We start from the raw sequence: 25,009 nt of genomic DNA, 5'->3' as shown, positions 1-25,009 counted from the left end.
TCCAGCTGCCAGTCAGATAAACTTCGCTGACTCACTGTTGTCCTAACACCTTCCTTGGTGCCCTAGCCCATTCAGGAATCTGTTATCATTCCTGGGTGCATGTGGGAGGACTGTCACTGGAAATTGTTGACATTCCTGATAGAACTTATACAGCTTTCTGCATCTGTCTCTTTATATTTTCTGTCTATGCTTTGAGTCATTTATTTCCCTCTCTTAGTTGGGCATTCTTTCACTCTTAGCTGAGCTGTTATAAGCTTAGGCATACACTTTTCTTCCTTCTGAAAGGTGACTGGTCTGGTTGAATCATGCTTTGTTGCATTATACTGCTGTGAAAATAGCAAATTTTACCTTTGCAGAGTCAGACGTTTATTAACAAATATTCATGAGATGTGAATAATTGGTGTATGTGACTAATTAGATAGATTGTAGACAACTGTTAACAATGCCAGGGGCTTTTCTTTTCTTACCCCATTGTTAGCAGCAAGGCAGACATTTATCTGGGGACAAGAGAAGCATATCTTACTTTTTTGATAAGAGGCATTAAACCCAGCTCCAGTGACACTTGCATCTGACGTGAAGTGGATGAACATCGCCTCTCCAGTTGATCTTATTGGCCCAGGAGGTTCTCGTCCACAGAGAGTAGCCAGCACTGGGGAAAGACTCGTGTCTCCTGAGATCAGAAGAATACATGAGTGTTAAAACTAAATCAGTTCACATTTGCCTGCTTGTTGCTGTGTCTCACATCATCTTTCAGGAAGACGCTTTTTAAGACCTTTAACCCCTTACAGACTGAGAAATATTTTTATACACCACCAAATATTTTTCTAGACTTTGCTAATTTTGTTTTAACTACCAGAATGTCTCAGAAGCAAGGAAGAGTACTGATTGAGAGCATGTTCCCATTGCCACCTAGATTGCTTAAGCAGCTATTGGGACCTTGGGCCTGTACTGCATGCTGTCAAGGTAGGGCAGTGTTGGCTACTCACCATCTTTGATAATAAGTTTGTCATAGTCGCATGAGCTGTGAGATTCTATGTCTAGTTCCAGGATATTGAATTCCACAGAGGATCCTGGAGCTCTGATAAGCCACACACAGTCGGCAAGATTTCTGTAATTCATGGGCCAGTCTGGTGAGAAGAGGAATGAAGGTGTTTCTTCAGTTATTACAGTCCCTCCACATGCACCTGTCATGTACAAGAAGACAAAAATGAAAACATCCTCTTTTTAAACCAAACTCTACCCTCATATAAGATGACAGTCCTATAATTAAGCATAATGAGAGCACAGTGATGATGTGTGTAGTCATGGTAATGCAGGAATTCTTCAACTTCAGTTTGGATTGGGAGTATAAAACCTGAAAATCCTGATCTGTAAGGATGTTCCTGTGCTACCTGGTGCAGCAATGATGTGACCTGTTTCACCACGAATATCCAACAAAAGACCTAAGGGTATCTACCACAGCTTAACACAGGTTGTATATCAGAAAGGAATGGTGCATACACAACCAATAATACAGAAACAATTTAGACCCTCTTGAAATGGAAGTATTTTTTTTTCTCCACTAATTATGTCTCAGCTATATGCTTAGATCACGATGAAGCTAATCAAAATCATTGCTGGGCTCAGTGCTCTCCCAGCAGTTAAATCCCTTACATACTGTTACTATAGTGCAGAGCCCCAGGAATTTATAGTACCTCTGTCCCCAGAAATCTGCCTTCAGATTTGGAAAGAAGACGTTAACTTTTACTTGTTGCACTTGCTCAGAGAAAGCCATTGGCACAAGAAGCATATTTTATCTCCTTCCAGGAGCTTTTTGTCAAAGGTACCTGATGATACTGAGCATATTCTCTTCATTTATGAATATGAGATATATTATAGTGAAAGGTTTCATATCACAATGGTCAGTGATTTAAGAATGGTATTTCAAGAGGGATAATTTTTCATGAAAGAATATCAAATTTTTAGATTTAATGAAATACCTGTGTAAAGAAAAATTACTGTCCAGCAACATGCTTATTTTAGAACTAGTGTATCTGAGAGTCCCTAGAAATTGTTTTAAAGAGCTATTAAAACGTTTAATTAAAATGTCACTGAATCTTTCCCTTGCTAATAGTAGGGCTTTCTCTTGTGGAGAAATTGGTTTGGAGTTCTTTAAGTACAGCTGAGTGTATCACGGGCTAGTATCGCTTTGAACTGTGCAACCCACTGATAACCCACCTCTAGCAATGGTGTGTGTAACAGCAGAAGCATCCGCTGCATACCACTCCAAAAGAAACCCTTTTCCGGTCACAGATGAATCTGACTGGAACTGGATTGTCATCGAACTGCCAGAGGATGCAAAAGAAGCAGGGTCTGCACCACAGTATGTTGCAATGGGACGAGAATGAACAGTGGGCCCATCAAACACCTGCAGAGAGAAGGAGAACAGTGCTGTTCCTCATACAGCCAGGATGTATTCATCTGCCCCATAGCCATCAAGTCTCCAAGGAGAAAATTACCCTGTTCAAATGAGTGAGAGATCTTTCAGCAAATATCAGGTAGAGAGAAACCTCTCTTACAAAAATGGAACAAAATCTCCCTTTCCATTAGATGCTGTTAAATGTGAAGCTTTCACAGAAGAAGGATCTGAATGGAAGCCATCAAATTCAGCTCATTCTTCATCACAGGGCAGCTCTTTGGGGACACAGACTGGCATCCCACGTTAAAAAAAGCCCACAGGTACAATTTTGTTACTCAAAGGGGAAAAAAAGCCAGGATATGAAGGGAAAAAAAAGGCATTACTTTTCTTTTTCTTTCCCTTTTTCTTTTTTTTCCCCCTGAGGAACACATATATTTTGAATTCTATCAAATAAATATGCAAATACACTTTTTTCATTTTATCCATTTATAAGCCAAAATCTTGGCTGGTGAAAAGGTACTTGTCCTCTGTCACCTTTCAAACGTATTTGTGTTCTTGTTGTCTCCCATCCAGTAGAAATGTCCAGTACAGAAAGCTAGAAAATATTAAATAAACATTACTATTAAATTGAAGATCTGATCCTTGAGTCAGGTTAAAGGTCAGGCTGATTTACACTCATGGAATGTCTAGCTGATTTAAGAAACTCATTTTGCTTTCAGAGGGACAAAGAAAAGTAGGCTGAGTTAGAAGAAAAAAAAGCTGTTAAAATATGACACGAGATGGAGGAAAAAGTATTTCCTTTTTGAGTTAATATTACACTCAAATATCAGTAAATTAATAATAAATTGAATATATTGAACTAGTATTAACTTTCTCAAATATAAAAGGAAAATTGGTAAATCAACTGATGAAAAAAAAGACAAAGCCAAGAAGAGCTTTACCTTATTTGTTATGTTTAGCTAAGTTCAGAAAGAAGTTTTTGCCTCTGCTGTTCCATTTTGCTTAGTGCCATGTTTGCTGTATTGAAGCTTATTGCAGGGGGATTTGGACTAGATGACCTATAAAAGGTCCCTTCCAACTCAAACTATTCCATGATTCCATGATTCTATTTTTTAGCCTGGTATAAAGGCTAGACTATATTACAGGAGGGTACAGAAAAACAATCAAACTGGAAGAAAGAGGCACCTTTCTACTGCCAGCAGCAAGATTACTGATGCAGAGAGCAAAGACAGTGCAAGTAAAGGATTGTTCCTTGTAGGATTTAGAAATAACTTAATTTTTAGAAGCATTGAGATGATATTATCACTGTTGTGAACCGAACCAGCACAGAGCAAACCTCAGTCTGGCATCTGACCTGAAATTCTTGAGTATTAATATTCAGGATTGTACCATTCTGGGCTTATTTTTAGAACGTTTCAAACGCACAGACTGGAAATATCTGTTAGGGAGCCAAAGAATACGTAGTCCTTCCTCCAACTAGTAATTATTGTAAAGACAACATAGCAAAAGCAATAAGCCACACCAGATCCTCAGAAATTCTTCCTCTTGTAGGTTTCTCTATTCATGATTTTTATCAAAGTTAATTGAAATAAAATAACTTCTCACAATGAAATCACCTTTAGCTTGTCATACTGGCAGCTGTGATGATTTTCGATATCCATCTGCAGGATACGGCCATGGATAACTTGTGAGGCATTAACGCTTATTCGCCACTGGTAATTGGAATTGTGAGGGTAACTTCTGGGCCACTGTGGTGAAGCTATTTGTCCTCTATCTCCTACGATGTCATTTCCATACACTGAAAAACAAGAAGGAGATATCTAATGATTCAATTTCACATAGATTAAAAGAAGCGTTGGGGCTCATCTGACTTAATTTACTTAGGACTAGACAGTGCTGCAAGGCATAGACTTATGTCTCAGACAGTCCTAGGATGCACATCTAATTATTTTCTTGTTTTGAGGGATGCAGTGTGCCCTTATCTGAAGGAAATTCCCCATTTGAGCCCAGAGGGTCTACATGTAGGAGAGGTGGAAAGATGGCACATCTAAACTCCTCCCTAACTCTGCCTACTTGATGTTCATTTCTTCCTAAATAATATCCTAATTCTTCCTAAATAATATCCTAATAAATAATAATTTGTTTTTAAAATGCCTTTGTGTGTTCTGGTGAAAAACAGTTCTGATTTCATTGAGGTCTAAACTATTGACACTTCGTTTTCAAAATGAGTAGTTAAACTCTCAATATAAGGAAAATTTTTAGAAGTTTAGCTTGCATAATCAGAATGGCTGTGGATGTTTCACTTCAGCAATCTGTTCATGTAGCAAGTCAGACTGATGTTGGCAATAGTGCCTTGAAATTTTGGAACTATAAATTGGCATCATTTCCTTTTCTTCTAATTCCGGTCCCTGGTAGATGGCATCTGGACCCAAACCAGAAGACAGACACTGTCATACTCAAACAGTAAAATGGAAAGATGGGAAAGAAATGTTTTTTTCCCCATTTGTCAATTGCCTAATAAATGGCACTTAATATACTTACAAAATTACTCAGTATACTTAATATACACACGAGTTCTGTTCTGGCATGTTTTAGAGCATCCCTTTACATTTAGCAGATATTTTACAAAATATTTTTAAAGTGAATTTACAGACTTGTTGACATCAGCAAACATTTTCTAACAGACTTTATAGAGTCAAACTATCACTTTTTTGAATAATTTTGGAAGTATTATGAAAGAACAATAGTTTTCAATTAAATAACATCTACTTACAGTGAGAGAATGTGGCCCTGAAGCCAACATCAGTGCCTGCACTGTCTGAGACAAATTTGACCCACAGGACATGTCCAACAGTAGATGTATAATTTGAAGGCAAGGAGTTCCCGCAGAATCGTCCTGACAGTGTGCCTGTATCATTCCCTTCACGAATCTCCAGGTAATCTTTGGTGCAGCCACTGCTATATTCCACCTGAAATGCTCTGTTTCAATAGCAGGAGAAGAGCATTAGCATGCATATGACTGGCACATACTTCAGAGTGTGCCCTACCAGGCCACTAATCCCTGTGTAGCTGGTACCCTACCGTAAGAGTTGAAAGGAGGGCAGCAACAAAACCTGCATCACCTGCCAAGGCCACCAATACAGGGCTCTCTCTTTCCTAGCCCCTTATTTATGACAGAGCTTCAGTTTGCAAAGTTACAAATTTTAAAGAGTTCTCAAACCCTTGTAATATTTCTTGGTTCTCTAAGAACAACCAAGAAACACACTAAGGCCAGATTTTTAATATACATCCAGGTTAGACTGTTAGGGTCAGGTGCAAAGAATATTTTAGCCTCACAAATCAGTTTGCAGCCCCTTCATATGTGTATTATTTCAGTACACTCTGTGAGAATACAATTGCTGGAGGCCTAGATTAACTTGTAGTTGACACCTCAGAGCTCAGAAATCCCTTAGTAGTTTCTCCAGAATTATAAAATATTAATGTTTCTCTAGCATCTCTGAGTTTCACATATTTGGGTGTGCAAAATAATAAAAAGGATTGTTATGAACTCTTCCAAAGTACTTTTTACTATAGAACAGGAATGGGATTTAGTATTCAAATTATAAATACTCAATTATTGCACGAAGCTGAATGCTAAATATATTCTAAAAATCATTATCTGTTATTCTAAGTGAAATGCTTTTATTCAATCCAACATGCTTTTCAGAAGCAGGGTATGAATATATAACAAATATTTCAGAGAGTGCCTCTTATAACCAATGCCTTCAGCCCTGAATACAGCCATATGTGTTCAGCATACATATGCTGTGAAATGGTTCCAACCACTCAACTGGATATACTTCAGAACAATCTAAAGCTAACCCTCACATTGCAAGACAGGCATTTCTGTTCAGACTGAGCTGAAGAAAATTAATGCCTCATGGCAACAAAACTTTATAACCTCCTAATATTAAATAAAATAAATAGTGCTTTCTAACACAATTACTCTATGCTTTCCAGTACTTTCAGCTTGCCTTTCAGCTATGTGTAACTGAAGAAAGAGTGTACATCTACTCAGTGTCACTTTATATAAGTGAATATATGTTCTGCTGAAGGTTTCTGTTTCATATTAGAATTTCTGGTTTGTTTCTGAAAAGTTGTTATTCATTATTTAGTAGCATTTTGAAAAATACTTTCAGGCTTTTGGAAAACATTTTGGAAAATGTTTTCAGGCTGCAGTACTTTTTCTCTGCTTCAGTGAGTAAAGGAGGAATAGAATGTCCTTTTTATTGCATTAGTGAATCAGCACATGTCTAACAAGTTGTACTGTATGCAGGCAGTGTGTTACCGGGAAAATGTTCCTTTTGTCCTGATTAACTGCAAATGGAGATTTCAGAGTTAGTTTTCTTTTCTTGCTCATTCTTGGTAAGCTTTAAAAAAGGCCAGTGCTGTCTTTCTTGGCAGCAGCCACTGTTTGATGCCCGGAAACGGAGAGGCTCAGAAATCCACCTCATGGGTGAAGAACAACCTAATAGTCCTGTTAAAGGACTCCACATTATTCTGTAGGTCACACATGACTTTCCTGTCAGAATCTCCAAAGGAAAACTAGTTTGCTAAAAGGGAAAACATATTTTCTTGGCTTCTGTTGTACCTCCACTGCTTTAACTGATGGAGAAATTTTGAAGACTTTATTATCAATTTTAGAATCATAAAATAGAATCATAGCATGGTTTGGGTTGGAAAGGACCATAAAGATCAACTAGTTCCAAATCCCTGCCATGGACAGAGACACCTCCCACTAGACTAGGTTGCTGAGAGTCCCATCCAACCTAGCCTTGAGCACTGTCAGGATCGGGGCATTCACAGCTTCTCTGGGCAACCTGTTTCAGTGCCTCACAGTAAAGAATTTCTTCCTAACATCTAATCTAAATCTACTTTCTCTCAGTTTGAAGCCATTGCTCCTTGTTCTGTCACTACAGCTCTTGATGAAGCATCCCTCTCCAGCTTCCCTGTAGGCCCCCTTCAGATACTGGATGGCTGCTACGAGGTCTCCACACAGCCTTCTCTTCTCCAAGCAGAACAGCCCCAACTTTCTCAGCCTGTCTTCACAGGGGAGGTGCTCCAGTCCCCTTTTCAATTTCATGGCTTCTGTGTCCTTCTTACGTTGGGGGCACCAAAACTGTAGGCAGTACTCCAGGTGGGGTGTCGGGAGAGCAGAGTAGAGGGAGAGAATCACCTCCCTTGACCTGCTGGCCACGCTTCCTTTAGATGCAGCCCAGGACACAGCTGGGTTTCTGGGCTGTGAGTGCATATTGCCAGGCCGTGTTGAATTTTTCATCAACCGTTACCCCCAACTCTTTCTCTGCAAGGTTGCTTTCAATCACTTCTCCACTCAGCCTGTAGGTGTGTCTGGGATCGCCCCAACCGAGGTGTAGGACCTTACACTTCATGTTATTGAATTTCATGAGGTTTGCATCAGCCCACCTCTCAAGCGTGTCAAGGTCCCTCTGGAAGGCATAACCCTACAATCTGTGGAGCATCTAGACTCTTTATATTACTCAGCTGTATAAAAAACACTACAATGAATCTGGTAGTAAGGAAATAGTAGGAGTTTCCTTTGTAAAGAAAAGGCGGAGCGATGCTAAATTTCCTCTTCTTGTTTATAAGTGAGTGAGAACTGGCTTCTTCAGCATCCCATCCTGCTCAAATAATAAACCACCTATTTACATAACGCTGTATATGCCTTAATATAAGCAATGACTAAGACAGGGAAACACTGATTGCAAGCTGCCACTAACCCCTACTGTGTTCTCTTTCCAAGTTACTCTAAAAACATGTTTCTGCTTTATCATCTGGTAATTACACTTCCTAATAAACACAGAGCATCCTTCCTTCAGCTCTGTTAAAGGGCTGAATAATAAGCCCTGGCAAGGCATTTACATGAAGGACAGCTGGAGCCGGTTGCCAGGGGAGCTGAGAATTGTCCAGACACACTCGCTGTTGGGCAGATATGGCTCGGGATAGCCAGGACTGTTGAAAGATCCTCTGTCCATGTGGAAAGTACCCCCACAGGCTGCAAAAAGAAAGAGACAGCATAAAAAGATGGCATAAAAAAACCCAGCAAAAAGCCTTGATAGAGCCAGAGCATTCGCTAATAAAGAAAGCATTTCTCCTTGTCTCTTTGTTCTTTAGCTTGTTGATATACTTGCTGAGACCTTGGCCAAAAAGAGGAAGGGCAATAGGGGGGTTAAAAAACGGAATGTCAGAAAGACAAAGAGGTAAAGGATCTGCTCTTTTTCTTAAAAGTCAGAGGCATAAGGACTGTTATGTGGACTTACATGATGATGATGCAGCATAGGTGGCATGGAAGCCCCTGGCAGTAACGTTGTTGTTGGAAATGAAGTTCACCACCAAGGCATTACCAAAAGAAGTGATAGGATGTGGTATAGTAGTGCCACAGTAACGGCCTGAAAGAGAACAAGCCAGAGAGAAAAAAAAAAGGAGTATTCAGCATGTAATTACTATTGTTAATTTAATGTTTGGAGTTAATGCTGACAACAAACAGGAGTAACATTTGTTGCTTACAATTGCAGTTCCCAATTCAATCTACATAAAAATGAAATACTCCTTTTCATTTGCACAGAACTCAACTCTGGTGGCAATTTCTTTTTAGCAGAGGAAGGACCTCCTGCACTCCAGACATCCTAGTCACTATCTATTCTGTCATTGAGCTCCTTTGTGTTCCCTCTAGCCAGAAATTACATCCTAATCAGAAAAAAATACAACCAAAACCAACCAAACTCATCAAATATATCTGACAGCAGTTTCCATTTCACTCAATTGGTTTCTGATAAAAAAAAAACAAGTGAAAAATAACAGATCAGTTCTCCTGTAATGGATTGTAGCACGGGGATTAGGAATATGAATCATGATCTAGCAAAAAGGCATCTGACAGCAAAAAGAAAGCATCTAGTAACATAGAATCATAGAATAGTTTGAGTTGGAAGGAACTTTTAAAGGTCATCAAGTCCAGCCCTCCTGCAATGAGTAGGGACATCTTTAACTAGATCAGCCTGCTCAGAGCCTCGTCCAACCTGACCTTAAATGTTTCCAGGAATGGGGCATCTACCACCTCTCTGGGAAATCTATTCCAGCATGTCACCACCCTCCCTGTAAAAAAATTTTTCCTTATATTTAGTTTAAATCTACCCTCTTTTAGTTTAAAAGCATTACCCCTTGTCCAATCACAATAGGCCCTGCTAAAAAGTTTTTCCTCATCTTTCTTAGATGTCCTCTTTAAGTATTGAAAAGTCCTTTAGCCAAATGAAAGCCAAGGATAGACTAAAAAATTAATTCTGCTCTTAGTTAAAAAATATTTAAATTGAGTGCAGTCCTACCCCTCATAGAGGCATATACAAAAGTAGATAAAGGAGAACAGAATCAGACAGATATTCCGAATTTCCCAGAAAGGAATTTGAGGCAACCCTGGACATGCAAGGAGAGTCAGGACCACCCTGTGTGTGGGGGTCTCTCATGGCTTCCTGGCAGCATTAGGCACTGAATTTTGCTGCTCCAGGCTGCTCCTGCCACTTGCTGGTGATGGCTCGGAACAGATGTGTCAGAAGCAAGCTGTAAAAAAAAGTTAGGAAAGAGCAGAAAAATCAGGCTTTCCAGGGCTTGAGGAAAAACCATTTTCTGCTCCCAGAAATCTGCAGCTTTCTTGACATATATTTAGCATGAACTGTGCTTATGAGTGTGGGTTACATCGCGTTTTGTATAGTTAACCTGGAATTCAGTTTAAAATGAATTGCTTGGTTCCCAATATTGTTCAGCTGAAGAGGAAGGAAAAGGCCCCTGAAGTCAACCCCAAACTGCAGGTTAGTAGAAATACAACCAGAGCCTGGGAGGACTGTGCCATTCATACTGAAAACTTACCCTCCATTCTTGGTTTTCTCTGGCCAGAGTGGCCAAGGAGCTTCTGTTATCAGAGAAAATCCATGAAGCAGGAGGCCACACACAGAAAACCTTCTCCTGCTTACCTTGGGTGTAGTTCTACATATGAAATACACAAGGGAAAGGTACAATACCTTGCAGAGGAGCCTCGTAGTTATCCCCATCCAAAATCTCCACAAAATCCGTTGTACAGTTTTGTCTATCATTTTCAATATCAAAGTCAATGAAAGAGAGGGTGACGTGGTTGACTGGCGAAAGAGTAAAAACTTAGAAGTTGTAATTTCACAGAGAAATAATTACACGTAAACACATGTATCATATTTTCTTTTTTCCCTTGAGGTCAATCGGTCCCCATAAAGCATAACATCTGAAGTAGTTTTTTCCACAATATGTTGAATGAATTTGATGGAAGTGTATTAACCTTTACTGCAAAGGTCCTGGTAAATCACTTCACCTTTCAGTACCTTCTAGTACAGACAACATTAGAAGCATAGGATTTAACATATACACATGAATGTAAGTTTCCTGGTATCTGAACAGCTTCATTATATACTGAAAGCATCAGCAAAGAAAACATGGGAAATCTACACATGTTCAGAAACAAAACTTATTTCTACACATCCATGACCTTCTGTCCCTTTGTGATCTATACCATAGATCCGGACAAAATGTGAACTGTCTCTGTCCTGCTCCAGGCTTAGAAAGAGACAGTTCTTTCATTGTATTGTAACGTTCCATATTCATCAATTGGACCGGTCAAAGGATCATTAACTACCCTCAGCTATACTTGTACAGAATTGGATTTTCCACACTCTTGGACTGCAGGCTACATTCTGAAAAAGAGAATTTCTGACTCAGGGTATTTTTGACCCTCATTTGGCTCTTGCTTGCCTGATATGAACAAAGGTAGTCACAACTGGCAGAAGAGAAACTGTCTCGCAGATACCAGTCTGTAATAGTAGTTAGTGCTGGCCTTAGAGCTCCTATGCAGTTTGAGTGGGTCAGAAGGGGTCTCACAATTTAGATGACAACTAAGTTTTCTCCCACGTTGACCAAGCTGAATTTTACACAAATATTTTGCTTCTCACCAGGCCACACTTAATTGGCAAGAATAAGCTGCAGTGACAGACATGGACCCCGGCGCTGCATCCAGCAGGGTGCCACTGACTGGCATTCAGCTGCAAACGCCTGTTCCGCGCTCTTTTGTGTCCTGTCTGGTCAATCAATTACAGCTATCAATGCAGGTCCTCAGGATACAGAGCAAAAAGGAAAAACACAGTGGGTGGCCAGGGCAGGAGACTTGTTGGCCTTCTCAGTAAAAGCAGAGCAGGAGCTCTGCTGTGCCTTGCCATTGGCTAAATCTATTGTATATGGTTATGCAATGCAATGTATGCACACCCTTTGCGTCTGTAGTGCTGTGGGACGGCAAAATGAAGCCACGTGTAGCTCTAACACGTGATGTGGTGGTCCTGGTGGTAAGTGGAGAAAGTTACTACTTCTACAGCATTTTTCTGGTCTTTCATATTGATGTAATTCAGGGGAAAACAGTTATGTATGAGTTTTCAACCTTGTCCAGGAAAAGACTATCTTTAGAAATAAATGTTGTATAGGTGAGGAGCTTTGATCCTTTTCACGTATCTGTATATGAAACTATGCTAAATAAAAAGGTATTTTTTTGTCTCCTGTTTTGTGTTTTGGTGTTTTCTTTGTCAAATTGATTTTCATTTTATAAATTAGCAAAATAAGCTTATAAATGTGATTGGAACATTCTACGTTTTTAACAACTCTGGCTAAAAATCAGATGCACAACTGAAGTAGAATAGTTCCTATTAAAAATACAGATACCATGATACTATTATAGGATTTAACACATACACCTTTTTTTTTGGAATCTTATAAATGTAAAGGTAATAGTGGGTATTAAGGGTAATACCAGTATCTGATGAAAAATATTTGGTCTTTTATGATCAATCACAAATCTGTGTAAAATTAGGAATAGCTGAGAGCGTATCTATGCACATGACCAGTTTATTTATGTAGTTTTGTTTGCATTTGAAATTGAAATTCTTCTGTACCTTTTCTCATTATTTAATCTTTTTTTTTTTATGTTAACAGCATAGATTTCATGTAACAAAACTCTAGTCTGAAAAATCCAGACCAAAATAAGGTCAGCTAAATACAAGTGCTTTAATTATATATAAACCCTTAGATTTTCTCACAGATGAATCCAACTCCACATAGTATTCAATACCTCATTTGTAATTGTAACACTTGGGTCAACAGTAAATGGGCTAAGATGACAAAGTTGTAAACTGTTTTCCTCACTGTGCACAAAATCTTTTACAGTGAAGTCTGACTTGTGACAGATTAGGAAAGCCACTCTCTCCAACTACCAGGATGCAGGACTTCCTAAAGAAATAAAGGAGGAATTTTGCATTGTTATTACAGAAAAGAAGATGAGGATGTTAGTCATCCCAGCTAACTATAAAAGATGTTTTTACTTACATGGTTCCTGAGCCTGAATAATCCAGCTGCAGTTCTGATTGTTTGGGTATTTGGCAGGATACAGAGGAGAGGAAATTGCTGCCCCAACTGAATCTGACTCTATGAAACTTCCGCATGCTTTAGAATAAAACACATAGATACGCACATAAATATTTACATATACAAATCACCTTTCTTAGATTCTGCAGTGCAAATGAATGCACAAACTGTAACCTGGTACATCAATGTGAAATGAGGATAAAATTCACAACACTAATTTATCAGCAGAAGAGACTTAAGGATTAGCTCCCAGTACTGGATGTATTTTTTTGTTCTGGATCCACAGCCATGCTGTACCTGCCTGAGCATCTGAGAGAAGCCAGAGTGACTTGAGAATAGACCTGATAATTTTCATCTACTCATAGCCCAGAAGAGCAATCCTGGGGCCAAAATAACTTGGTTTCAGGGTAGTGCAATACACCCATTTCACTGGTCATTTGCCTCTGTTGGATAGGAAGAAAAAATCATAAGTAACTCTCCACAACCCTCCAACACCCAAGGATGGCACCACATTGCATTGGCAGAATCCTCTTGTGAGCTGTGTCAGCAAAACTGCAATTGTGTGAAGTGTAGCTCGTGTGCAAGAGCGTGGCTGACTGCATAACTTTGGCTGACAGTGCTGAGTGCTGCCAAGCCTCACCTCTAAGCATAGTGACTCATTATAAAGTCCCCAGGTCTAAGTTTAACACATGACTACTTTAAACAGCAGGGTGAGGAGGTAGGTACCAAAGAGTCAGATTCACTTATTGTGCTGTGCTGTCTAAAATGCCCAACAGGAGATGGGTTTTAACAGGATTTTTTCGGGAAGAGGGAAGCTGGGTTGCCAACATCCTAGGCAGGGAGCACTTGCTCACCAGGCACGGTCTGTGCAGGACTGAATCCAGTAAATGTATTCTGAGAAAGTTTAACAGATTAGGCTCTCACAGCTGTTAGTCAGAAATGCTTAATTAGGTATCTAACTAGTATCTCAATAACTGGGGGTTTGGAGGTTTTTATTGATGCAAGTTCCTCCTTTTCTTTATCATTTTTCACAATATTTTCAAAGAAAGAAACATTTCTGGGAAAACTACTAATTTATAGTGAAAAGAATCTTGAGAAGTAAATTATTTTCTCCACAAATCTAAATGGCTGTATCTTGGAGAAAAAAATGTTTATCAAATTATTGTGAAAAAAGTGAAAGAAAATCACCAGTTGTCAAATAGTATGTAATTTCATGAAAAATTCTGCCCAACTGGTGTCATTTTTCATTAAAAAGGAAACCATCTAAAACACCAATTAGTCCTCCACAAATTGGATAGTTGACGTTTGGCAGGGTGTGCAGGCCTGAATCCATGGACTTCATCAACAGCACCACATAGAATTCTTTTATAGCTTTTCAAATTCATGCGCATGGATGGACATATAAAATGTTATTTTGTCACTAGGTCTGTGGAAACTGCTAGTTGCACATTTTTCTCAGGAAAGTTGTGGAGAGCTAACCCTCTAGGGAGAAAGAATAAGAGGTAGCTGATGTGTTCTAGATGCCTTGCCATAAAAAGTATGGGTTTTTTTCCCAGTTGAAGAATTTAAGGTGATCCTCAGATTTTAAATTCTTTAAACTATAATTTGGAAAAATTCAGTCCTGATAAAGATACACATTTGTGTGCTACATATATAGAAACAACACTTCTCATTACCAGTTGGGCTAAAAGACTGTGTCTGATACAAACACAGTGGTGATTAGATAAATATGCATTAATGTAAATGATGAAATTACCTTCCGTAAAGCGAGCACTGAAGCCCCTGTGCTGGATGGTTGTATCAGAGTGCAGTCGGATGTACATAAGATTCCTGGAGGATGTGATAGGAGGAGGATGCTCTGTTCCACACAGTTTTCTAAGAAGCGGTGCTTCATTGTTAGGACCATCAAATACCTGTTACGAAAAGATCAAATGAAGTATTTGGTTTCAATGTCAGTATTGAGAAGGCTTTTATTTCATTCTCTCTCTTACGTTTCATATATTCTGATCCTGATATAGATCAGTATGGGTATAGGCAGTGTAAGCAAACTGGTATGGGCACTGGTATGGGCAGTGCAAACAAACTGCATTGCCTATCTTAACCCTGTGGCAATTTCCAAAAAATGCATGTATTTCAGTCTGAAGCTACTGTGCTCTTTGTAACAGAAATGCATCAAGCAAATGTGTAGCTGGCATGTAACAATCCAGATGCCCCCATACATTTGTTGTTTCACAGAATCACAGAATATGCCAAGCTGGAAGGGACCCACAAGGGTCCAACTCCTGGCCCTGCACAGGACCATTCCCAAAAGTCACTCCATGTGCCTAAGAGTGTAATCCAAAAGTTTCTTGAACTCTGTCAGTCTTGGTGCTGTGACCACTTCTCTGGGGAGCCTGTTCCAGTGCCCAACTACCCTTTGGGTGAAGAACCTTTTTCTAATATCTAACCTAAATCTCTCCTGACGCAGCTTCAGGCCACTTCCTCAGTTTCTGTCACTGGTCTTCTGTTAATGACTAACATGAGTTCCCATGTAGCTTTTATTCAGTTAAACTCTACATCTTGCCTCAGTAAAGACTTTTAAACAGGCCCTAACATGCAACTGGTGCACCAGTGAGAGCTCTGACACTGGATAAAAGGTCACTAGGATTATGTTTTTTTACATACATACACTCAACATCAAGGATCAGAGTCCGTATATCTGTGTTTTATAATACCTTTAGGGTGCTGAATTACACACATATATATGAAGTGCTATTTAAGTAGAGGGAAAGAAAAGCAAAAAAAAAGGGAGGAAGAAAGTAAAGATGGGTTTACAAAACTTCACTTTTCATTTTACCACAAATGCCTTCCTTCTCTTTTTTGTTTTTCTCCTACCACTGATAATTTTGCTTCCTTCCTCTCTGTTTCACAATCAGGAAGAGAAGGACAGAGAAATTAGAAGCAATGAGCTTATAGCTTAAGCAGCATCAAAATTATAAGAAAAGAAACCAGAGAGAAAGAAAAATGGCCACAGTCTCAGAATCTCTCACTAGTGTTGCTTCTGTGTTTGGAGCCATGGGCCAGTCTCAGAGCTCTGGTGTCTGGTTTCAGAAGTGACAAGTGCTGGAGCCCCCAGCACGGTTGCATGACCCACAGAGGAAGAGCCTTTGGGCTACTTACTGGGCAGCAACATCGGTTGAATTCAGTTCCTGTTTCAGCATTAGCATCCTGCACTGCCACAGGCACTTCATTTAATATAACCTATGACTCAGTCGGAGAAAAATTTGGATTAAAATATGGATAGAAGTACTGGAAGATACTCAGGTGTCAGGATGTCAAAAGCTACATAAAAACTCTCTTTGAGCAAAATAATGCCATCAGATTAGAAGATATGTACTTCTTATTGAGATTGTCTTCTTTTATTTCAAAGCATCTCAAATTCCAGCAAGTCTGTGCAAGGCAGCACCAATGAATTAGAGATTTCTAACAAGAATGTATAACACAAGGCAATGTTTCTGCCTCCAGTATTCAAAGGCCTTTAAGCATATTATTGAAAAAATATAAAAACAGTAGGTGGGAGAAAAGTGACCTCTCTCAAATAAAACCTCAGAGCTGAGAAACAAAGGACAAAACTCCTGCTTAATCCACTGACATACCCTACATAGTCAATGCTGTACTCATGAATTAAACATTTGCCTGTGATTCTGTGAACACTAGGGAACTGTGTGAGGCCTTATGACAGAGTATTAAGTGTTCTGTAATGCTTGTAAAAATGAGTACCTGGTTAAGGGACCCAAAAATATCCATCCATTCAACCTTTTCTTCTCTCTTGGCATCCTGCCATAATCAGTCCTTTAATACAGAGTGTGCAGTGTTTATTCTTCCTCTGCACATATATTCTGTATATAAATCAGACTGCCTGAAGTTAAAAACCACAAACCATGGAATGTGAAAAAAAAACTAGTGACTAACAAAATAACCCTTTGGAATGAAGGCATTGTCTTTCCCTAGACAGTAGCAAGAGGATTTTATCTGAATGTTAGAACTGAGAATAAGCATTGCATTGAGAGAACGTAGAGAGAGGCTTGACTACAGTTCTAACTGGATCTGTGCACCTCTGCCCAGCTGAGGATATGACCAGTGACACAGCCTGTTGTGATGCTCTAATGGTTGAGCTTTCTCACTCATTAAGACACTAAGGATGAGTAACGTAAGAGACTAAGTAGGCATTTCATTCCAAGAGCTTTCTGGAATAAAGAAGTCTTTCTTTGGTAATACTAGGAGAGGAGCATGAAGTCAGAGGAATGTTTTCTATATCAAGTGTATTTGCTGTTTCTGGATATCTTGCTTGAAGAATAGCACTGTCTCCTCCTTGAGAAACTCTGGGATTGATTCCCTGTCAGTTCACTGGATACAAATCTGTCTCAAGCAACATTTCAGCATAAGCATTAGCGGGATACAGCAGCAATTCTTAGGAGTTACAGCAGCTACAAGTTAAGCAGGAACAGGAACATGTGGGTATTTTCTGGCTGCATCATTTCCGTTCACCTGTTATTTATTAATTTAAACTATTTTATAGGGACAGTTTCGGGCCTAAAGTTAGATCAGAAATCACAATATTAACACACTAGTTCTGGAAAGAGTTGTGTCTTTCTGCAGTTTCTTAAATTTGTTTTGAAAACATTCGAGAAATGCATTTTTCTGGCTTAATGAGTAAAGGAAAATTATGCATTTGCTTACTTAAAAGCCAAGTTTTCAGTTTCACTGTGCATAGCAGCAATTTGCTTTCCTATTTCCTTTCCACAATGAACATAACTAAGTGAATCATTGCCTTCTTCTTCAAACATGTCCTAAATTCTGCAAAACCACATGACAAAAGGACAACAACTTTTGTCTTCTGAGCCATAAAAACCCCACATATTTCTAGCTGTTCTCTCTGGGAAGACTCTCTCTGTCAGTACCTGGAATAAATGAAGTCATACCTCCTCTCTAGATGCCAGAAGCTTACATTTTTACATTCCTGTGTATTACTTGTTATACTGCAACAGGAAAGAAAAATAACAATTACTTAATCAAAGTCACTGGACAGAACAAACTATTTCTTCCTCCCCTTCTCAGGACCTTGTGCTACAAGCACTGCCTTCTGAGCCACATCCTCCTCAATCCCTAAATACTTGAAACTCTTGCTGACCTGCACTCCTGGCATAGCATCAGATACATTACTGGTTAAACATGGCCAAAAATACAGCAATTAGTGCACTCACTATTTCTTTCCCTCTATTTTCCTTCAAAGAAAGAAATTTGTTTGTTGTGAGACACACTCTCCAGATAGAAATAGGCTAGTACACAGAGAGGAATTAAAAATTTATTCGTTATGTATGGTGACAGTGACAGCAAAAGAGTCTACTCAAAGATCTTATGCTTTCTACAGAATATTACTGAGTTGTATTCGAGATCCTTATTTAGCAGATGAAGAGGTGTTCATCTGTTACTAGAACAAATAAGGTACACAACTGGGGCACAGAAACAGAGGAATCAGCAAAATTTAGGGAGTTAAGCAAATGAAGAATGTGCTCCCTGTGTACTCCTTCCATTGGCTCTAGAGGGAGCTCAGGGCAGATACCCCGTGGTGACCATCAGGGGCTCAGAATTCATTTGGTTGAACCTAGATCTGTGCTCAGATTCACATGGGAAATCACTGAGCAGAACTGAAAAATGCACTGGGCTTTTTGGACTTGCAGCATAGCCAAGAAGCAGCAGACACAAGTATTTTCCTTTCCTCCATTTTGCTCACATAACACGCGCAGTGGAAAACCTTAGAGGAAAGAAATACATTTTCATGTGTTCTCCATAGAAGAGAATTTATCATAGAAATATAAAAACAAAAAAAATCTTGAATCATAACACAGGGAAAAATGAGTGGATCTAGAAGGAGAAGGATGAAGGAAAAGACCGTTGGTACACTCGAGGGTGGAGGGAAGCCCCAAGAGAACTCACAGAGAAAATAAAATCCATAAAGATAAGTCAAAATGCAAGAAACAGAAAAGGGTGGAACCACTGTGTTAGTCATACATGGTAGTTGTTCCTACATTAGGAAGAGAAAAACAACCCACCTGCTTCCTTAGCTGCCTGTATTTTCCATTTACACAGCTTTTGGAATGCAATTCCTAAATCATTCATAGTCAGACATCTACTTATACATTTCCAGTTCCTCTCTGTTCCCTCACTCTGTTTTCCTCTGTGTGAGGCATATAACAAGTCTTTGCAATGAGACAAATCACAGCTAGGTGTTGGTATCAAGTGATGTTCTTCTTATTGGCATACTAGGAATGAAAGAAACTTCATCTAGTCCTTTCTTGCTCTGCTGATTCCTCTACATGAGCTCTGAAATGCTCTTCACTACCTCATACTCCAAAGCCTCAGAGCCCTTCATTATCTCTTGGCTTCAAACCAGCGTTCTCCCTCAGCAATTTTCAAACCACACTCCACTTGGTGGGCAGTGATTGATGCCTGCATTAAATTTAAATCTCCCTCTCTGTTCACATTGTGTTTGCACAGCCGGGGCTGCTGGGCAACTCCCTCCTTCACCACACCCAGAAAACCAAAAAAGCAGAAGCAAACAGATACTCCTATAGCACTGGAGGACAAGGGGTGTCACTGCACTGCAACGGTCTGCAAACTCGATTCCTAAGTGTTAGGTAAGGGGAGTTATTTCTGTAGCTGCAAGGAGCTCATGGAGCTGAGTACTCCACAAAGTGTTTAGATAGGTACACACATCCACTAGAATCACGTTTAAAAGAGAAACTTGTATATCAGGCCTTTTCGGAATTTAGCCCTTAACTGGTGAATGGTTTTGTTTTTTTTTTTTTGCAGTTGTATGAGTACTGCCATCTCAGATGACCCATGTTTCTGTCATGCACTTTGATTTTCTACTCCTGTGTGATAGCATAGAAGACTTGAAAATTCCCTTTCAATGGTCCCCGATGTAGTTAATAATGTAAATAAAAAGACATAACCATATTTCCCTATGCTTCATAACCAGGAAAAAAAAAGGAAGAACAGTCATTGTACAAAGATTCTTTGTGGTCAAATGAAATCTTCAGTTCTGCTCAGCAAAATGGGGACACATTTCCTTTTTTTTTCTGCTTCAGTACAAAAAAGCTTTACGAGACAATGTTGTTAAAACTGATGCCGTTTTCAAAAGAGTCTCAGTTCCTGCCAAATTGAGTTCTCTGTGAATGACAGTTTATCAAGGAGAGGAAAGCTGGATTTTGGGCTACAGCCACTGTGCTTTATCCAACTAGTACTGATTCACACATGCCTTTGTACTGAGTGAAGTGCAATCTGACATCAAAGGTCAGGACTTCGTGTCTCTGCTCCCAAAAGGCCAAGTGGAGATGTGGAGGGTTCTTCATTGTTGTGCACTGATTGAGAAGCAGTTTGAATTTCTGTAGCATCAACAAAACTCACAAACCAACAGCAATGTGAAACCTTAAAGAGAGCAGCGGTTCTAATGAAGCAATTAAACAGACAGCTGAGGAGCACCTGAATACACAGTGCATACGTAAAGAAAACCAGGCAGCCACAATTCCCTCTGGGTATAGACCTCCCTCTCTCCTGAGTTTGTAACAGAGTATGGGCAATCTGTTATATATGTCGGCAGTTCATCCTATGGCTTGGAACAAGCTGTGGTAAACTGCACTATGAATGGGAAAGGGTGTCATAATAACAGCAAACTATGTATGAGGTTATTTTGCAAGCATTTCACCAGACTCATTAGGGAACCTTTTAAAATATCTTTTGTTACTTACTTCAACATTGTCATAGTTACAGGAATGGTGATTTTCAATGTCAAAATCCGTGAAATTCAATAGCACTCTGTGGCTGTAGTCAACTTGGATAACCCAAGAACAATCTGTGTTGTTATTATAAGGTTGAGGATAGTTTGGAGAATGGATTTCCCCACTGGTAGCTTGGAAAACACCACCACAACCTGAAAAAGACATGATCAATTTTAATCACAAGCTCTTCTCTTTCATGCTTAGCAAGAATTCAGCTCTATTTTTAAAATAAGAACACCTCCTTCTTTATATTTTCTACATTAAACTTTTGTAAGATGAGTGCTACAACTGTTGAAGTGTCCTGGCTACAACAAAAATCAATGGAAATTACTATCAGGAAAGTATAATATTACCATTATAGTTGAATATGCAACAACAATGCTGTAAAGTAGTTTCTTTCTAGCCCCAGGCTGGTAGTAGATATTGCAAAGGCTGAAGCATTAGTGCTGGTATTTCTTTACCCTAGATACTGCTAAAGGAATCCAAAACACCATTCATTTGAACACCACAGACCTGGCATACTGAGAAAGCAATGACTATTCCTAGCCGAGCATAGGGTGAGAAAACTACTTCTGTACCAAGACAGCTGAGAGCTTGTCACTGCTCCTAGCAGTAGAGCAATTGCAAGTCTCAGGTTTCTACCTCTGTACCCATGAAGCTGAAGGTTTACTGAGGATTCCACCCTCAGATATTTCTGACCACAATAACTCCGGTGCTCTTGAATAACTAAATAGCCTGGAATGATGGATCCTGTATGGAAAGTATCAGGGCTTTCAACAGGACTAACACAAACAAACGGACTTTTATATCTTGTAAAGGGATGGAGGAGGGAGAGGGAACATATTGGGATTGCTGTAGATGGAGGCAGCCTGCTGGAAGAATAAAAGACTATACTGTTATTGCGTTCTAGTGAGTGGGTATTTTAGAGGCTAGAGAGGGGTGGAAGTACAAGAGGCAAGATGCTGTAAAGAGATGAGAAAGCTTCAGGGGGCCTAAGTAATAAAAATAAGCTGCCAGATCTTGGAAGGGGATTAATTCAAAGGACTATTGTAGAGTACTCTTATTCAAAAAAAATCTTGTGCCTTTCTCATAAAACTTGTGAGAGAGGAGAAGTATAAACCTTGACAAATTAATGAATCAGTGTGCTTAATCAAGCAAAACTTCAAGAATTAAAATCTGCTTCTCCTCACTTTTCATTGCAATTATTTTCCGATAATTGGCCTTTTCATAAGAACTCATTCAACATGTGGTTGAATCTTTTAAGCATGTCTTTTTTACTGATTACCAGTAAGGTTATGAACAATCACATGGGGTGTGGATGAACCTTATGGAGTTCAAGTATTTACTAATCACTTCAAATATTTTTGGAGTCCACAAAGTTCACCAAGTTAAGCCACATTCTCAGATATTTTTCACTTTACTGTTTAAAACCAAAAGCATCATTCAGCTAATAAAGGACTCTGTATAGGTAAGTGGGTGGGAAGAACTGGTAACATGCAAATGTCTTTTTTTGATTACAGGAATATCTTCATTAATTTTGTAGAGAAGAAACCCACAAAAAATACATAAGTAGGCCTAGATTTCAGCTAGTTAGACAATTTTTTCCTCTGTGTGTCTTTCAGCATCTCCTAGTGTTGCCAAATCTAGTAACATCCACATTCTCCTTCAGCTTTCAGTCCTATGCTGTTTGACTGAGTGCTTGCATGGCTGATCCTCGATTCTCTGACTTCCTGAATTTCTCATGGTATTAATCAGTATACTCACCACCTGGATTTTCTTGCCAGGAGGCATTAAAACCTCTCCCTGTCACTGCTGCATCTGTCTTGAAACGGACAATGGCTGAATTGCCAGTGGTGGAGACTCGCAGTGGGTTTTGTGCTGATCTTGAAACACACAGCTGGGCCAGCCTAGGAGAGAGGAAATCTGGGCCACCATAGACCTAGAAATGGAAGAAATACTGTCAAAGTTTTCCAAAGAGACCGTTTGCCACACAGAGTACATGAAAACTGTTTAGCTAGACAGAAAAAAGCAACCCAATCTATAAGTATTGAAAGTGATTAGACATTTTTAATGTAAAGCAGATAACAGAGTTATTTTCTCTGCAGGTTTACTTGGTATCTGAACCACCTGACTGAACCAAGTATGAAATGCTAGATGATTTCAGAATAGTCTTGCATTAAATAGAAGTTTCTGTTTGGGGACTGGGCTACATTCCTCTTCCCCTTACCTTCAGGATTTGCACCTTGTTTCTCTGGGCATGTAAACGCAGATTTTTTTTTGCATGCTTGTGCAAACAAACTGCTTCCCTTCACAGGAATCTGTGCTGATGTTTTGCACCATTGATGTTTAGAGACATTACTAAGGATGATTATTATACTGGGGTTAGATCCCATCATTCTGTCCTGGTTAGAACGGCTGGGACCAATTCATCCCTGGATGGGTGTAACCCAAAACTGTGTATTCTATAGCCTCCATGCCATTTCCCAAAAACTGCTGTCAGTAGAGGCCTGCAAGGTGGGAAGATGTTCCTGTACCCTTTTATGGAATTCCCCGCTCTGATATCCTTATATGGAATTCCCCGCTCTGATAAGAGGGACTGAGCATCCACATGCCCTTTTATGGAATTCCCTACTCTGAGGGAGGGACTGAGCACTCCCGCCTGAACTGGAGAGTATATAACTGGGAGTTTCAGAGCCTTGGGGCTCTCTCTCGTGGGACCCAGAGGAAGACAGCAGACCACCGCTGCTCCCAACCAGGCTGAGACCACCACCCTCAACTGGACTGCAATCACCACTTCTGACCAGACTGCAGCAGCTCTCCCACCAGCAGGTTTTATCCCCTCTCCCTTTGCTTTGGACTCGGGGGGTGGGCCAAGGTACACCACTTTTGTTCATACCCCAGGGTGCTGGGTTTGTACATTTGGGTTTTGTGGGTTAAAACCAATTGTCTGTCTGTATACTTGTACTTATTGCATTATTTTAATAAATTGTTATTCTGACTTATAAATCTCTCTTTTGAATTGAGTTCATTTTGCCTTGCTGGTTAACTTTTAAACCAGCACACATTCCTTCTGATAAAACAAAAAAAATCGCAATTTTGTTGACTTCAAGGGCAGCATAAACATCCAAAAGATGAGATTTTGGTCAAGTAAACTACATTTTAATAATACTCTTTGGAAGCTAGAATATATATCATATATATTTGCCACAGAAGACAAGTTTTGACTTCAAAGAGTAATTATTTCCTACTCAGAAAAGTGTGCCTCAGGCAGTTATAAACCAGAAAACCACCTCTCTCTTAAGCATCATCAGCAGTATTGTGTACTTATTTTTAAACCAACTGAAGTGAATGAGGTGGCAATCCTGAAGGATTGTTAATTCTGTTTCTTGTTTTCCCAGAAGGGATGTAGGATTTCAGTTTGAGTCCATTTATAACTGGTGGAACTGGCTCAGCTTCCCTAGTCTTCTGCCTCAAAGCAGAAGAAAACACACATGCTCAGTGAAATTTCCAAATCCAGATATGTGATTTTGGTGCTAAGAGCCCTCAATGATTGAATTTTCCTGGCTTCCTGCACGCTAATAAAATGCCACCTGATACTAAGAGTCTACCACCTTCCATTTGTATGTCCCTTGTAGGGCAGCAGCTGCAAAAGGCAGCTTGACAGTAACCTCAAATGTGAAAACTAGGAAAGAGATACACCAAATTAAGTCTTTCAGCAACTGAAGTAGTAATGGAAAGATTCTCATTGTATAAGCATATATTATGTATAAATCCTAAAGCTAAACTAGAGAACAGCAAGTTCTAACAAAAAAACCCACTACCTAACCCAAAACAAAAAAACCCAAACAAACAAGCAAACAGAAAAACCCACCCAAAAAAAACCCCAAAAAGCAGAGAACAGGAATATAAGGCAACAAAACCCATCAGAATTTTCCATCCAGTAGCATCCCAAGTCTGCTCCAATATTTTATTAGTCTGGTAAACACCAAAAAGGTCAAAAGAAGGAATCCATGAATCTCTCTTTAAAAGTGACAGTACTGCAAGAAACAGCTTTCTATGTGACCCTTTTTCCTCTGATCACTTCTAGATGAGGGAAAACTCAATATTTTAATAAGCTCTGTCAGATACTTTTTATCCCCAGAAGAAGTTTGAGTTCTGTACAAGCTAAATATCTGAGCAAGTCTAACAAAGAGCTAAGCTAGTTCCCCCCACCTCCAGGGCTGAGTGTAGTGCATTGTTACATAATTCGATTAACTGTATGCTCACTAGCTGCTCACAGGGCCTGACACTGCTCTGATGTTAGAGTTTTAAGAGA

At 39.5% G+C, this 25,009-nt stretch overlaps 1 protein-coding gene across 2 annotated transcripts in view; it reads right to left on the bottom strand.

Moving 5' to 3' along the window:
• CUBN (cubilin) overlaps positions 1-25,009 on the bottom strand; it is a 146,249-nt gene that overhangs the window by 51,140 nt on the left and 70,100 nt on the right. For both annotated transcript variants that reach the window (XM_027695563.1, XM_027695562.1), the window contains exons 30-41: positions 22,459-22,633; positions 20,665-20,846; positions 14,631-14,787; positions 12,836-12,952; positions 10,465-10,578; positions 8,716-8,844; positions 8,318-8,450; positions 5,172-5,377; positions 4,015-4,196; positions 2,218-2,407; positions 987-1,184; positions 524-670 (exon numbers count right to left, since the gene is read on the bottom strand). In XM_027695563.1, coding sequence (XP_027551364.1) covers positions 524-670; positions 987-1,184; positions 2,218-2,407; positions 4,015-4,196; positions 5,172-5,377; positions 8,318-8,450; positions 8,716-8,844; positions 10,465-10,578; positions 12,836-12,952; positions 14,631-14,787; positions 20,665-20,846; positions 22,459-22,633 — 1,930 coding nt within the window. The remainder of the gene's footprint in view (positions 1-523; positions 671-986; positions 1,185-2,217; positions 2,408-4,014; positions 4,197-5,171; positions 5,378-8,317; positions 8,451-8,715; positions 8,845-10,464; positions 10,579-12,835; positions 12,953-14,630; positions 14,788-20,664; positions 20,847-22,458; positions 22,634-25,009) is intronic.

Source organism: Neopelma chrysocephalum, unplaced genomic scaffold (assembly GCF_003984885.1).
Source record: "Neopelma chrysocephalum unplaced genomic scaffold, ASM398488v2 Primary Assembly neopelma1_102, whole genome shotgun sequence".
NCBI classification, from domain to species: Eukaryota; Metazoa; Chordata; class Aves; order Passeriformes; family Pipridae; genus Neopelma; species Neopelma chrysocephalum.
The sequence above is the reverse complement of the archived record's forward strand: the minus strand, read 5'-3'. Positions and strand labels throughout refer to the sequence as shown.